The 13993-nt window shown below is 44.2% G+C and overlaps 1 protein-coding gene across 5 annotated transcripts in view; it reads left to right on the top strand.

The window, feature by feature from the left end:
- Usp43 (ubiquitin specific peptidase 43) overlaps positions 1-13993 on the top strand; it is a 67852-nt gene that overhangs the window by 40800 nt on the left and 13059 nt on the right. For 3 of the 5 annotated variants that reach the window (XM_047546701.1, XM_047546698.1, XM_047546703.1), the window contains 5 exons: positions 1647-1724; positions 2493-2619; positions 2712-3054; positions 10231-10389; positions 11928-12095. In XM_047546701.1, coding sequence (XP_047402657.1) covers positions 1647-1724; positions 2493-2619; positions 2712-3054; positions 10231-10389; positions 11928-12095 — 875 coding nt within the window. The remainder of the gene's footprint in view (positions 1-1646; positions 1725-2492; positions 2620-2711; positions 3055-10230; positions 10390-11927; positions 12096-13993) is intronic. The other 2 variants (XM_047546702.1, XM_047546699.1) reach the window with 1 other exon arrangement.

Here is a 13993-nt window from a genome sequence, read left to right as displayed (position 1 = left end):
ACTCCTGCTCAGCTCTCTGCCTGTGCAATCCTTTCCCCCCACCTGTCACCTGGCTAACACCTGCTTACCTGTCCTCCAGAGCAGCCAGGCGCTTCCTCTGAGTCCCCACATACATGGTGGGTGCATTGCAGTGCTTCCCCCATTAGGCTCTGAACTCCTTCTTGGGTAGAGATGTTTATGCACTCACCGTGCTTGACATAGGGGCTCTTCATGTGTATCAGATAATGTCCTCTTTCTATTCTGAATGGACTGTAATCAGAGGAGAGGAAGCTGTCCATCCAGTGATTCCTTCCATGTAAAGAGCAAAGGTTGGGCTACAGCCATCCCTCTGCCCCTTCTGTGGCCCAGTTGATAAGACTGATTAACAGGATGTGACTTAGATAGGAATCCAACTTGAACTTTCAATTATGTTACCCCAGAATTAAATTACTCCCCCCACCATCAAGGCAGAGCTTCTCAGTGGCAGCCTTCCCTTGTGGTAGTAATGGGGAGTTTGGGGTCCTAAGAAAGGAGCTTAGATGGAGGGTCTCCCAGGATACCTCCTTTGAATCAAATATTTGTCACAAATCTCAGGGGCAGAGCCGCTTCCAGGAATCTCAGGGTGTGGGTGAGGGAGATTGCCAGGTCATGAAAAGGAGGCAGGAGAGGGGCAGAGCTGGAGGATTCCTCCCCATCACACCCATCAGAAAAGGCACTTCCCCTCCTTGGGAAGGAGGGAGGGGAGGGAGGAGGAAGGCAGTGACCTGCTCAAGGCTTAGTTTTCCCTGATCTCTGACAGAAAGATGAGGAGGGATGAGCCCTGAACCAACAGGGCTCGCTGAGCTGGGAGAACTTCTCCCAGCCACACCTTGATCCTGGCTCCACCTGCTCTCAGCCATGCAGGAAGGCGCCATGACTCCACCCTAGGACTCTTCTAACTCCTCTATTTTCTCCCCACCCTAGGACGATTCCTCCCTTGGAAACTTCTATTGAGTCATGTGGGTGACAAAACAACTCATCTGACGTTCCCCCTTTTGTCTTGCTACTAATTCTCAACAGTCTTTTGGGTGTGGACTCCACCACCACTTATATCTGCTGTCCTTGATTTCAGAGCAAAACCTCATGCCCTCCCCTTCTTTTTGGTCCTTTCTCTTCTATGTTAAATAAAACTAATCAACCTTTTTCTGGAAAAGGCTGAGTCCCTGCACTTGGGAAGAGCTACAGGTTGACTCACACTGAGACTTTCTGTACATTGGAGGTTTTGGAAGGAGAAGGCTTTTTTAGGTTGTGTGGGTGGGCTTGAGGGTGCTCCTTCTGCATTGTGGTGTGGGGAAGTTAAAAGGTCTCCTAGGGCCTCAGTATTGTGTATTTGTCTGGGATGTTCTTTGGAACAGCCCTATGAAGACATTGAGAAGGTCACTGGAGCTGCAGAGGAAAAGTTGATCTGTGCCCTCATAGTATTCAAAATGTCCTAACACCCAGTAGCTCCCACAGGCTTAAGGGGAGAGCCTTAAGTAGGTTGAGGACTAGGCCTTCAGCAACTGCCCAGCTAGCTCACCTCAGTTTACTGTCAGTTTGGAGTGTCTGCATTTGGAGGCGGGCTGTTGAGCCCTGCCGAGCTGTGGGAAGTTCTGTGTTTTCTGATGGGTTCCTTGTTCTCTCCATAGGGCCTTGCACCTCAGGAAGCCAGGAGGGCCCCCCCATGTTAAGTTGGCCGTGGAGTGGGAGAGCTCTGCCAAGGAGTGGTGAGTCAACAGAACTGACCTCCCTAGAGCTGAGATGACCTGCCTGCACCCACAAATCCTCCACGGGCCCAGTTCCCCACAATGCCATCATCAGGCAGTATGCACACATCCTTGATGCCATTGTACCTTGTTTCTCTGACAAACCTGAGTGAGAACTGTCTGTATGTAAGTAGTCACGATAGTAACAGTCATCATGATGGTGGCGGTAGGAGTAGCAAATGCTCAGGTAGCCCTCACCTGTGCTGGCCACTGCTCCAGCACTTTGTTCACTCTAAGCAGTTTAGTTAATCTTCATGACATCGTGTGTGAGGGAACTCTGAGGTGAGTACTGCTGTATTCTGCATTTCTTGGGTAGAAACTGAGGCACAGAGAGGTCAAGCAATTGCTTAAGGTCATGCAGCTCCTAGAAGACATGCCTGGGGATGGAACCCAGGCCGTCTGCCTCTAGTCCAGGCTCTTTATCACAAAGCAGCAATCTACCTTTGAAAAAGGATGTTTTTCAGTCCAAGTATTTAACGACCCCTTACCAGGTGTGAGGCATTGTGTTAGGACAGAGGAAAACAAAGGGGAACGAGCCTGAGACTTGGTTTTTTGAGGAGCTGGTGGGGGAGACAGATGATTCCTATAAGATAGAGCAAGAGCAGGAACCTGTGACTCCCCCCCGGCTGGTGCTGTCCACCGGGTTTGCTGTTAGGAGAGACAGATGGAACCTGGGGAGAGAGAACTCTGAAGCTCTGAACACCACAGGTGTCCTCTCCTTCCATGCAGCCTGTTTGGGAGCCTCCAGGAGGAGCGGGTCCAGGACGCGGAGAGCGTTTGGCGGCAGCAGCAGACGCACCAGCAGCCCAGCTGTACCCTGGATGAATGTTTTCAGTTCTACACCAAGGAGGAGCAGGTCCCGCCCTGGGGTGCCCTCCCTGGCCAGGAAGGGGGCTGGCTGCTTTGCGGTGGGTGAAGGCCTGATGGTCTTGGTGGCTTCCTTTTTAGCTGGCCCAGGATGACGCGTGGAAGTGCCCCCATTGCAAAGTCCTCCAGCGGGGCATGGTGAAGCTGAGTCTGTGGACCCTGCCTGACATCCTCATCATCCACCTCAAAAGGTTCTGTCAGGTGGGAGAGAGAAGGAACAAGCTCTCCACGCTGGTGAAGTTCCCACTTTCTGGACTCAACATGGCTCCCCACGTGGCCCAGAGAAGCACCAAACCAGTGCCAGGCCCCTGGCCCTCCTGGAAGCAACCAGCCTGCCTGCCCACCACCTACCCCCTGGACTTCCTGTATGATTTGTACGCGGTCTGTAACCACCACGGCAGTCTGCAAGGTGGGCATTACACAGGTGAGCCTTGCTTTGCCTCTTGCACGTAGTAGCCGTGGCTGTGTGTCTTGGCTGTGACTTGGGCCTCAAAAGAATTGGCACTCCTTGAATACTGACCGGGCACTTGGTGTGGCCAACTCCTTCCCACCTGCACACCAGAATGTGTGCCAGAGAGGAGGGTGCCTGGACCCACCTGTAGAGCTGATGTTGAGTTAGGTTCATGGTTGAAATATAGTTACATGCCGACTTTTCAGGCACGTTAAATGTAGGAGGATCATTATTGGAACCCAGAGAATGATGTTTAACCTCATCTGCGATTCAACACAAGAAATCTTATCAGATCTGGTATCTTTTTATTCTATGGAGTAAGTTTCTTTTCTGTTCATCTGGAGGAATTGGAAGCCACAGATGAATTGAAAAACAGAAGCAAATTACTTGGTAGCTCTTTCAGTGGTTCATAGTCTTCCCCATAAGTGCTTTTAGAGAGCATCATGACCCATCACTGTTTTTGATTATGTCATTTCTTGCTTTTGTCCCTTGAAAACATCTTAGTGACCACAGAAAGCCTGCAGGAGAGCTATTGGAAGCAGCAGCAATTGAGTGTCCATTGTGTGGATAGTAGTGGAGGCTGATCTGTGATCCTTCTGATTCTGAGAGGTTAGGACATGCTCTCTTCCATGGAGGACAGATGCCCACTATGGGGAGAGGGAAATGAGAATGTAGTAGCAAATCAGGGGGCACATGAGAAGACAAAGAGGAGGGTTGGAGGTGGGGCCGGTCTGGTCATACTGAAGGTTTCGGTGGACACTGTGCTGTTCCTTTATTGCTGTACAGTACCTTCCCATTCTTCTATAGCTGCTCTGCACCAGATGAGAGGTTTGCCATCTTTGTAGCCTGAAGCACCATTCTGTCCAGCCACTTCTCCAGTCTCCCTTCTCAAGGCTAAAAATAGCTCAACAGAAATTCTTGCGATCCATCTGTATCTGGGGAGACATCTTTCTTGCTGTATTAACCTCACATATATTTTTTTTAACAGTGAGCTTCAGAGATGAATTAGTCCCTGTGCACACATTAGTGATGAAAATAAGGACAACTGGAACTTGGGTCTTGTTATTTAACAGGCTGCATGTGCTGGCTTCTTATGAATAAACTCATGGGGTGTCTTCAGCATAAATGAACAACATTGATGTAAAATCAGGGGGGCATAGGAATGGGAAGGGTTGGTATTTGTGTGCCCAGTAAATTGTCTCATCAAATGCATAATCCAAATCCTTTCTGGGGGTGAGCATTAAAGAAAAAAAATTGCAATTTTGAGCTAGTGACAAGACACTCAGTTTCTGCAGTGTCCCAGGGTCTATTTGCTCATACTCTATGCCACCATTTCCTGGGAAAAAAATCTGCTTAATACTAAATCCAGGGGGAGAAGAGTCCAAGGGGAAGTGGGGACTGGCAGTGGTGGAAGCAGGACAGTGTCTACAGCCGGTGCAGCCCAGGAGTGATCTGGGCTAGGGCCTCTCATCTGTGCCACCTTGCAGGATCTTCTTCCTGATGTTCCCATACTGCTGCTTAAATGGCGGAGCTCTGAGCCACTCAGCTCTTCAGGCTCCATGGTTTCTACCCCGTAGAGATGAGTGACTTCTAACGTGAATAATCCCCAAACTGCAGAGGATGCTGTCGATGAGCACCACCTTCTTTATTTTAGGGGAAGCACAACTTCCAGCAGCTTCCTATGAAAGGATGATGGGAGCATACATTTTGAGTCCTTGCATGTCAGAAAATGCTTTTATTTCTACCCTTGATTGGCAGCCTGGTTGGACATAGAATTCTAGATGGATGGTCATTGTCCATCTTTGGACAGGGATGCATCATGAGAATGGAATGGAGGTCTTGGTGTCGAAATGGGTCAGGCCAGTTTAATTTCTGTTCTTTTATCTGGGATCTGTTTTTTTCTTCCCGGAGGCTTTCAGGTCCTTTATCACTGGTGTTCTGGATTTTACAGGCTGACCTTCATGGGGATGATTTCATTCTTTTCCGCTGGGCACTCAGGGGATCCTGTGACTGATCTTCAGATCTGGAAATTTCCTTGTGTTCATTTTTAATAAAAATTAAAAGTAACACATAAAATTTACATATTAGGGTATACCATGTGATTTTTTAAAAAACATTAAAAAAATTTTTTTTTAGTTGTCTGTGGGCCTTTATTTATATATTTATTTATATGCGGTGCTGAGAATCAAACCCAGGGCCTCATGCATGCCAGGCAAGCGCTCTACCACTGAGCCATATCCCCAGCCCCATGAGCCGCATCCCCAGCCTCCCATGGGATGTTTTGATACATATATGCATTATATTGTGTTCATATCAGAGTAAGCAATTTCCTCAAACATTCATCATTTCTTTAGAGTGAAAACAGTCAAAATCTTTTCTTGTAACTTTTTGAAAATTACAGCACATTGTCATTACCTTTAGTCATCTTAACTGCACAATAGAGAACCAAAACTTCTTACTCCTAACTATGACTTGGTACCTACCATTCACCCTTTCCCCACTCCTCCTTCCTCACTCTCTGGTAACCAACATTGTATTCTATGAGGTTAACTTTTTTAGATTCCACATAAGTGAGATCATGTGGTACGTGTCTTTTTGTGCCTGGCTTATTTCACTTAACATATCTGCTTATTTCTAAAATTCAATTATTAAAGTAGATATATTCCTACGGCTCAAAAAACTCAAATGATGTTAAAACACACACACACACACACATACACACACACACACACAAACACCAAACAGTGTTGCTTTTAACATTGACACCTATTCATTGGACTTCAAACCACTTTTATTGGTTTTATGTGTCCTTCCAGAGTTTCTGTATGCAAACACAAGCAGATACACAGTCCTAAGCTTTACTTCCCACATGGTCTTTTTAAACCCAGGGTAGAATATGTTATATGTAATTTTGTTCCTGGCTTTTTTGTTTACTAATACATCTTCAAGATATTCCCATATCGGTACACAGAGACTTAGCCCATTCTTGGTTTTAAACAATTGCTTAGTATTTCATGGTATGCACATACCACAGTTCATTTCACCAATCTTCTATTCTTGGACATTTCAGTTGTTTCCAAACTTTCTCTATCATGCAATTGAGTATCCCTTATCTGAAATGCTTCAGACTAGAATTGCTTTGGATTTTTTTTCCAGATTTTGAAATATTTGCACATTTGTAATGAGATATCTTGGGGAGAGGACCCACGTGTAAACACAAAATTCATTTATGTTTCATATTCACTTATATGCATACTCTTAAGGTAATGCATATAAGGTAATATTGTATAAAATAATTTTAGTGTGCCTGCCTTTGGATGGTGACCCATTACATGAAGTCAGGTAAGGAATTTTCCATTTGGGGCATCATGTCAACACTTAAAATTTTGGATTTTTGGAGCATTGTGGATTTCAGATTTTTTAGAGTAGGGATGCTCAACCTGTACTGCAATGAATAACTGTACATTGTATTACTTCATGTATGTGTGGACATTTCTTGTCTGTGGTAGGCAGAATAATGATGTCCCAAATATGTCCACATCCTAAGGCTTAGAACCTGTGACTATGGTGTACCTGACGAGGGGTGAGTCAAAGTGGTTGATCAGTTGACCTCAAGATAAAGAGATGTTACTGGATTGGCTGTGTGGACCAAATATAATCCAAGGGTCCTTTAAATGTGGAAGGAGAAGGTAGGAGGGTCAGTGATGCAGATGGGGACTCAGCCTCAACTGGCCTTGACTGATTTTGAAGGTGGAAGAGTCAGGAACCAGGGAATGTGGGCAGCCTTGAGAAGCTGGGAAAAAATGAGATAACTCATTCTCCCTGAGAGGCACTAGGAGGAATGCAGCCCCGTAGAGACCTCAGTTGTAGACCATTGAGACCCATTTTGGACTTTTGATTTCCTGGACTCCGCAGTAGAAAATCTGTGTTGTTGGAAGCAACTGAGTGTAGGGTAATTTGTTACAGCAACACTAGGAAACTCAGACACTCTACAGTAGTCTCTCATTTTCACTCTTCCATCTCCTTGTCTCTCTTTGATGTACTCTGGGAGATCGCTTCAGCTTTGCCTTCTGACCACATTCCTGCATTTTTTAATTGTGGCTGTCGTGATTTAACTTCTTGTCCTGTTTCTTTGTTGAAGCATCCTGGTTTTGTTTTTGGCTTCCGCCTCACCCAGCCTTTTGTAGCACCCAGTCAGTACCTGTAGTTCTGAGCCTCTGGGGCTACATCCTGGTGCAGGCTTCCTTCCCGCCTCTCCCCCGCGGCCGCCCTCACTCCGGGTTGAACTCCCTCAGCCCTGCTGGAGAGGTACGCCACTGCATCTCTATTCTGGGCTCTCACAATCTGAGACCCCCAGTGTCTTTTGACATTGTGAGTTTGTTCCTTTCTGCTTTCTGGAACCGTGGTCATTTCACTACATGTCAGAAATGCCTTTTGTCTCGTTTTCAATATGTTCAATAGTGATGGAGCACTGTTTCTATACACAACTCATAGTCTAAAAAAGGTGGATGGCGAAAAGTCTGGATCCCATCTTTGTCCCTTATCTGTCCCCTCCTCTGTCAAGGATAACTACTTTTAATAATTCCTTTTTTCTTCTTCATGCTGTCTTTTTATAAATGCAGGCAATTGTGAGTATATGGTCATATATACTTGAATATATTCCTTTTGTGTGTTTCCTCTTCATCCCCTAAGTTAAGAAAAAATACTATTTTTTCTGTGTTATACCTGGCTTTTTTTTTAATCCCTTCTTAAAATCTGTCTTGAAAATCTTTATAGATTTACAAAAAGTTTCCTCACTTCTTCTGTAAACGTACCAAATAGGTATATGAATTCATTATACAAGTGTCCTGTAGATGGACTTTGAACCTGGTTTATTGTTTTGCTATGACCAATATTGCTGTACTAACCCTTTAGGCATGTCATTTCCTACAGGTACAAGTTTGTAGGTAGGATCAATTCTTAGAACTGGGATAGCTGACCTCAAGATAAAGAGATGCTACTGGATTGGCTGTGTGGACCAAATATAATCCAAGGGTCCTTTAAATGTGGAAGGAGAAGGTAGAAGGGTCAGTGATGCAGATGGGGACTCAGCCTCAACTGACCTTGACTGACTTTGAAGGTGGAAGGAGCCAGTGAGTTGGGTTTTTTATTTGTTTGTTTTATTTTTGTTTCTGTTTTTGTGTTGGTGCTGGCTATCAAACCCAGGGCCTCCTGTATGCTAGCAAGTGCTCCATTACTGGATCTGGATTTTGACAAATACTATCAAATTTCCCAGCACAGGGGGTTGTAGGAAATTTCCACTCCTCCCAGCAGTAAGAGAATGCTTGTCTCCTTATATCCTGTCCAGGAGAATATGCTATAAAACCTTTGGATTTTTGCCAGTCTAGAGGAGGAAATGATATCTGACTATAAGTTTAAGAGTGAGTTTGAGCCTCTTTTCATCTAATAGTCATCAGGTTTCTCTTTTGTGAACTTTCTGTCCATATCCTTTGATTGTTTTTCAAACTGATTGTTGGAACATCCCCTGACTTCTGCCAGTTGACTCTTTCAGTGGTCTGCATTTATGCATGTTTTTAATTCATTTTTTCTAGGTAGCCCACTTGTCAATTGTTTCTTTTGTGACATTTGGATCTTGAGTCATGTGTGGAAAACCTTCATCTTTTTTTTTTTTTTTCTAGCAATATTGGGGTTTTTAGATTTAGATTTTTTTACATTTAAATCTGCTATTTGGAGTTTCATGGTGCTCTGAAGAGGGAGGGAGGGAGGGAGAGAGAGAGAGAGAGAGAGAGAGAGAGAAGATCTTGATATTGATCTCCAATCACCCCCCCCCCACACACACACACACTCAAGAAGATACTGATTTGCCCAAGACCATGACTAATTGAAAAGTATGCTTAATTCTTTGTAATGCTCTCTCCAATATCAGATATTACATCTTTACGTTTGGGTCTATTTGTGAACTTTGATTTTTTTTTTTTGTCTCATTGACTGCAAGTTCCAACCTACAAATCCTGCCTTGATCATTCTGGTGACTGGTCCTATCCTAAAGCTACCCAAGAGCTGTCAGCATAGAAAAAGACACTATAACTTTCATGATTCCAAGGATTTTAGTAAACATCCTAGAAGCCATTTAAAGGTTTTAAGTAGAGAAGTAACAACATAGCCTAGTGTACAAATTGAAATAGTTGTTCTGCTCTGTTGGAAATGGGTAGACAGTAGATTCCAACAAGACTAGAAGTTGAGATTATATTTAGGAGAATGTTTCTGGGGCTCTAGTGAGCAACAGCATTGACTGGATATTGACAGAGTATTCGGGACATGTTTTGGAAGTAGAGTCAGTAAGAATGACTTTTGGATTGGGTCTTGTGGGAAGAGAAAAGAACAAAGAGGAACTCCTAGATGCCTGATCCAGGTGAGTGCAGGGGTTAGTAAACTATGGGCCATGGGACACATTCTGTTCAGGGCCTGTTTTTGTATAGCCTATAAGTTTTATGACTATTCAGGTGGAAAAAAGAAGAGCAAGAATATGTGGCAGAGAGCATATGTGACTTTATGTGACCTGCAAGCTTGAACTATTTGCTCATCTGGTCTTTTACAGAAAAAGTTTGCTAACTTCAGGTCAGTGGGTTTTGGTATTGTTCACTGAAATATAAAGGGCAAGAAGAGGGATATTTTTTGTTACTTGGGAGGTGGTGAGAATCATATCTACTATCTTTCCTGAAAGGTTTGACTCCAGTTCTTAGGTAGAAAAGTTCACCAGAATCCTGACTGTGATTCTCATTTTCACTTATTGCATACTTAATTACAGATGTGCATTTTGAAATTTTTCACAAGAAATGGGATGAATGTAGACTATATTGTCTGGATACATAATATGGGGCTCCCGTTTATTGGAGATTTTTGCCTGAGGAAGGGTTGCAACATAAGGATTCAACTTAGGCTGAGCAGTGCTCTTTATCATTAAGAATTAGGGAGTTAGGAAGTATAACCTATTGATCTTTTGTGATTCCACAAATTCGTTTCTTGCCCCAAATGACTCTTTTTCTCATTCTGTTATAAGCATGTCCATTTTACAGCTATGCTAGTGGAAAATGTCCTCCTGTCCTTTGGAGCTCTGATAATTGAGACTTGGAATTTGGACCTTTGCAGCCTATTGCCGAAACTCTCTGGATGGCCAGTGGTACAGTTACGATGACAGCATGGTGGAACCACTTCGAGAAGATGAGGTCAATACCAGAGGAGCTTACATCCTATTTTATCAGAAGCGAAATAGCATCCCTCCCTGGTCAGCCAGCAGCTCCATGAGAGGTGGGTACAGTTGCTCATTAGAAGAAGGGGTTTGGGAAGTCACTAAGAATTGTGAAGGTGTTTAGTTGAGTATTCAGGACCAAGAAGATAGGTGAGGGTTGAAAAGAGGAAAGTGGCTGCTTCTATAAAAATTTGAGCCCCCAAGCCAGGTGTTATGACATATGCCTGCAATCCCAGTGACTTAGAAGGCTAAGGCTGAAGGTTTGCAAGTTCAAGGCCAGCCTCAACAACTTAATGATTCAAAATAAAAGTAAAAAGAGTTGAGCATATATCTCAGTGGTATAATGCCCCTGGGTTCAATCCCTAGTTAAAAAAAAAACAAAACAAAAAACGTCTGAGCCCCAAAGGTCAATAGCCCATTTGTCAGAATGTGGCATAGATATATTCCAAGTCAAGAAAGGGGAAAGGAGCAAGTATTTTTATGCAGACTTGTGATGCTTGGGGGTGTGTGATTCCATTTTTTCCTAATCTTGGACATATCAAGCCAGATTTAATTAAACTTATACCAAATAAACCTGATTAACCTTGTTAGAAAAGGAAGAACAGTTATAAGGGGTTCAGGGCCTTTCTAGAAAATGTAGCTGCTTAACAGCACCCCAGCAATTCATTTGTTAGCCTTAAACTTGCTTGGAGTTCTAGGGGGAGAAGTACCAAAGCTGACCCTTTCATGTGACATATTCCACTCTGCAAAGTGGCCTTCCTTATCTTTGGGACAAGAGAGCACTTTACAAAAAGGAATCTGATTTTCTCCTATTGTTAAAAAATTACCATATAAAACCAAGAGCCCTCATCAGGTCTATATAAAATCGAATGCAAGTCTGACTTCCATTTGTAGAAGGTAGACATTCAAAGAAGAATAAACACTTAGCATATAAGAGATGGATAGGTTTTCTTATTTTTCAGTATAATGACGTCTCCCACAGATCAAAGGATAGGCAGGCAGCCTTAATGCCTATTATAAAAGATTTGGTTTCCTGGAATCTAAGGTTTGCTCCTATGATATAGCTATTGAATGTTGACCTGTATGAACTGGGGACATGGGTCCTGGGGATAAAATGCTGTTACTCTATGACTATTGATGTGAATAATAAAGTCCTTTGGGTCTGCAAATACAAACAAAAAAGCATATTTAGGAAGCCAGAGTTGGGCAATCAATAATTTCATGAAAAACATTTTAATGCTCATCAATGTATCTTTCTTTCTTTCGTTAATCTTTTTTTTTGTTTTTTTTTTTGGTGGTGCTAGTGCTCAAACCCAGGGCCTTGTGCATGCTAGGCAAGTACTCTACCAGCTGGCAACATCCCCAGCTGTACTTTGCTTCCTGTGACCAAATGCCTCTCTCTAAAGTTGTAATCTTGGTCACATGGATACCCATCGCAGGTTTCCCCTCTGGTCATTCACTTTTTTATCTGTAGTTCTGCTCTGGTTCTGTGGTTCCAGGGGTGAGTGGTTGGAATGGGAATCTGGGCGTAGGAAGCTCCCCTGGGGCCCAGAGGGATGCTTTGGGTCCAGCCTCCCTCTCTGTGCTTCTTCCACAGGCTCCACCAGTTCCTCCTTGTCTGACCACTGGCTCATGCGGCTCGGGAGCAACAATGGCAACAGCACCAGGGGAAGCCTGTTGTCTTGGAGTTCTGCCCCCTGCCCTTCCCTGGCTCAGGTGCCTGACTCACCTGTCCTTTCAAACAGCCTCTGCAATCAGGAAAAGGGTATGTGGACTGAATTTTGCTGATTTGCTTTTCACTTTATGTAGCAACCATTGTTCCTTCTCTTTATGAAAGTGTTGACATTTCATAGCCTTGAGTAGACAGTGTTATGAGAGTTTTATTCATCTTTCTTATAAGTGTAGAAAAAATTTTTATTGCAGCTCTTATGATGAATATTTTACTCTCTGTTTTAGTCAGCATTTTCACCTCTTTGTTCATCTTTCAAATAGGGACTTCCATGACCTGCCTTTGCCTGCCTCTCATCCCCCATCCTTGATCCTCCATGTATAATACAGTGGCCCTCCATTTCTGCAGGACGCATGTTGGTAGATGCAACCAACCATGGATTGAAAATATTTGGGGGAAAAGCTGTGCCTGTACCAGACATATAGAGACTTTTTTCTTGTCATTGTTCCCAAGAAAATATACTGTAACAAACTATTTCCATAACATTTACACTGTATTAGGTATTATAATTTAGAGATGATTTAAAGTACATGGAAGGATGTGTGTACATTACATGCAAATTCAACACCCTTTTATCAGGGTTTGAGCATTCAAGGTTTTCAGTATCTGCAGGGGATCCTGAAACCAGTCCCCTGTGGATACTAAGAGATGACTCTACATTCTTGTTCTGCTCCCATGGAACTTACTGTGCCACATGTTGCCAACAGGTTAACTAAGATAGCAATGTGATTTAAAGCAGAGATAAGAACAAACAACACATAATTGGGAAACAAGATATGGAGGCAAAAGGGGAAGAGATACAGAATCCTGTTCTGTAGGGTGAGTGGGGAAGACCTTTCTGAGAAAGTGACATCAAGTGAGAGAGGGTGACCGTGGAATTCTGTGGAGTGTGCCGCAGGAGAAGAGCTGTCTTTGGGAGTGAGCCTGGGGTGTGTGTGTGGGGCAGAAGAAACCAGAGGAGCTGTGGTGAGAGCAGAATGAGTGAGGAATCGAGACTGATTGAAGGTGAACCAGAGATGATCAGGACAAGACTGTTGGGTTTTATTCCAAAGGCAGTGGAACTGGAGAGTTTTCATCAGGGAAGAAATTGGTCTGGTTTACAGTTTTAAAAGTCTACTGTGCTGCTTTGTGCAGAGTCCATGGTAGAGGGCAAGAGTGGAAGAAAGAGGCCGATTAGGAGGCCCTTGTGAGCGAATGGTGGCTTGGGCTGGTGTGTTAGGGAAGAGAGGGCCAAGCCGTGACTGGATCTTGAAGATGGGGCTAGCAGGATTTTCTGATGCCGGATGCAGGGTGTAAGAGAATGATCCAGGATGGCTCTTTAAGATATACTGAGGCTCTTGAAGACAAATAATAAGGTGAATAGTCATGTAGTTCATGAGCTGGGAGTGAGTTGGGTAGGAATAGGATCAATTTTGGAGGGAAGTCAAGTTTTTGGCTGGGTAATGTTTAGATTCCTGTAAGACATCCATATCAACATAATAATTAGGGAGTGGAGATAAGTATTTGAGAGTCATCAGCACACAGGAGGAATTGAAAACCATAGGGCTTGCTGAGCTCTCCTTGAGAAAGAGTAGAGGTAGAAAAAAGTGAAGACCTAAGACCAAACTTAGGCAGTCGGCCACGTCTAGGGGTCAAGCAGAGGTGGAGAGGAGCGCCCATGAGATGGGAAGGAAGCCAGGGAAGTATGGCTTCCAGGGGCGGAAAAGCGCCTCTTGCAGAAGGAAGTAGCTGTGCCTAATACTTCTGGGAGGCTGAGTGGTGTGAGGATGGGCAAGTGACTGTCAGGAGGGAGGGCCCCCTGTGACACGCCAAGAGCATCCACTGTGGGTTGGAGGGAATGGAAGCCTGGCTGCAGCACGTGGAGAAGAGCCTGGGGTCCTGGAAGTGACAGCAAGCACGGGCCATCATGCAGTGTGATCGAGGGGCCAGCTGCA

This window comes from Sciurus carolinensis, chromosome 3, assembly GCF_902686445.1.
Source record: "Sciurus carolinensis chromosome 3, mSciCar1.2, whole genome shotgun sequence".
NCBI lineage: Eukaryota > Metazoa > Chordata > Mammalia > Rodentia > Sciuridae > Sciurus > Sciurus carolinensis.
Note: the sequence above shows the minus strand (reverse complement) of the source record. Positions and strands in the feature narration are given on the sequence as shown.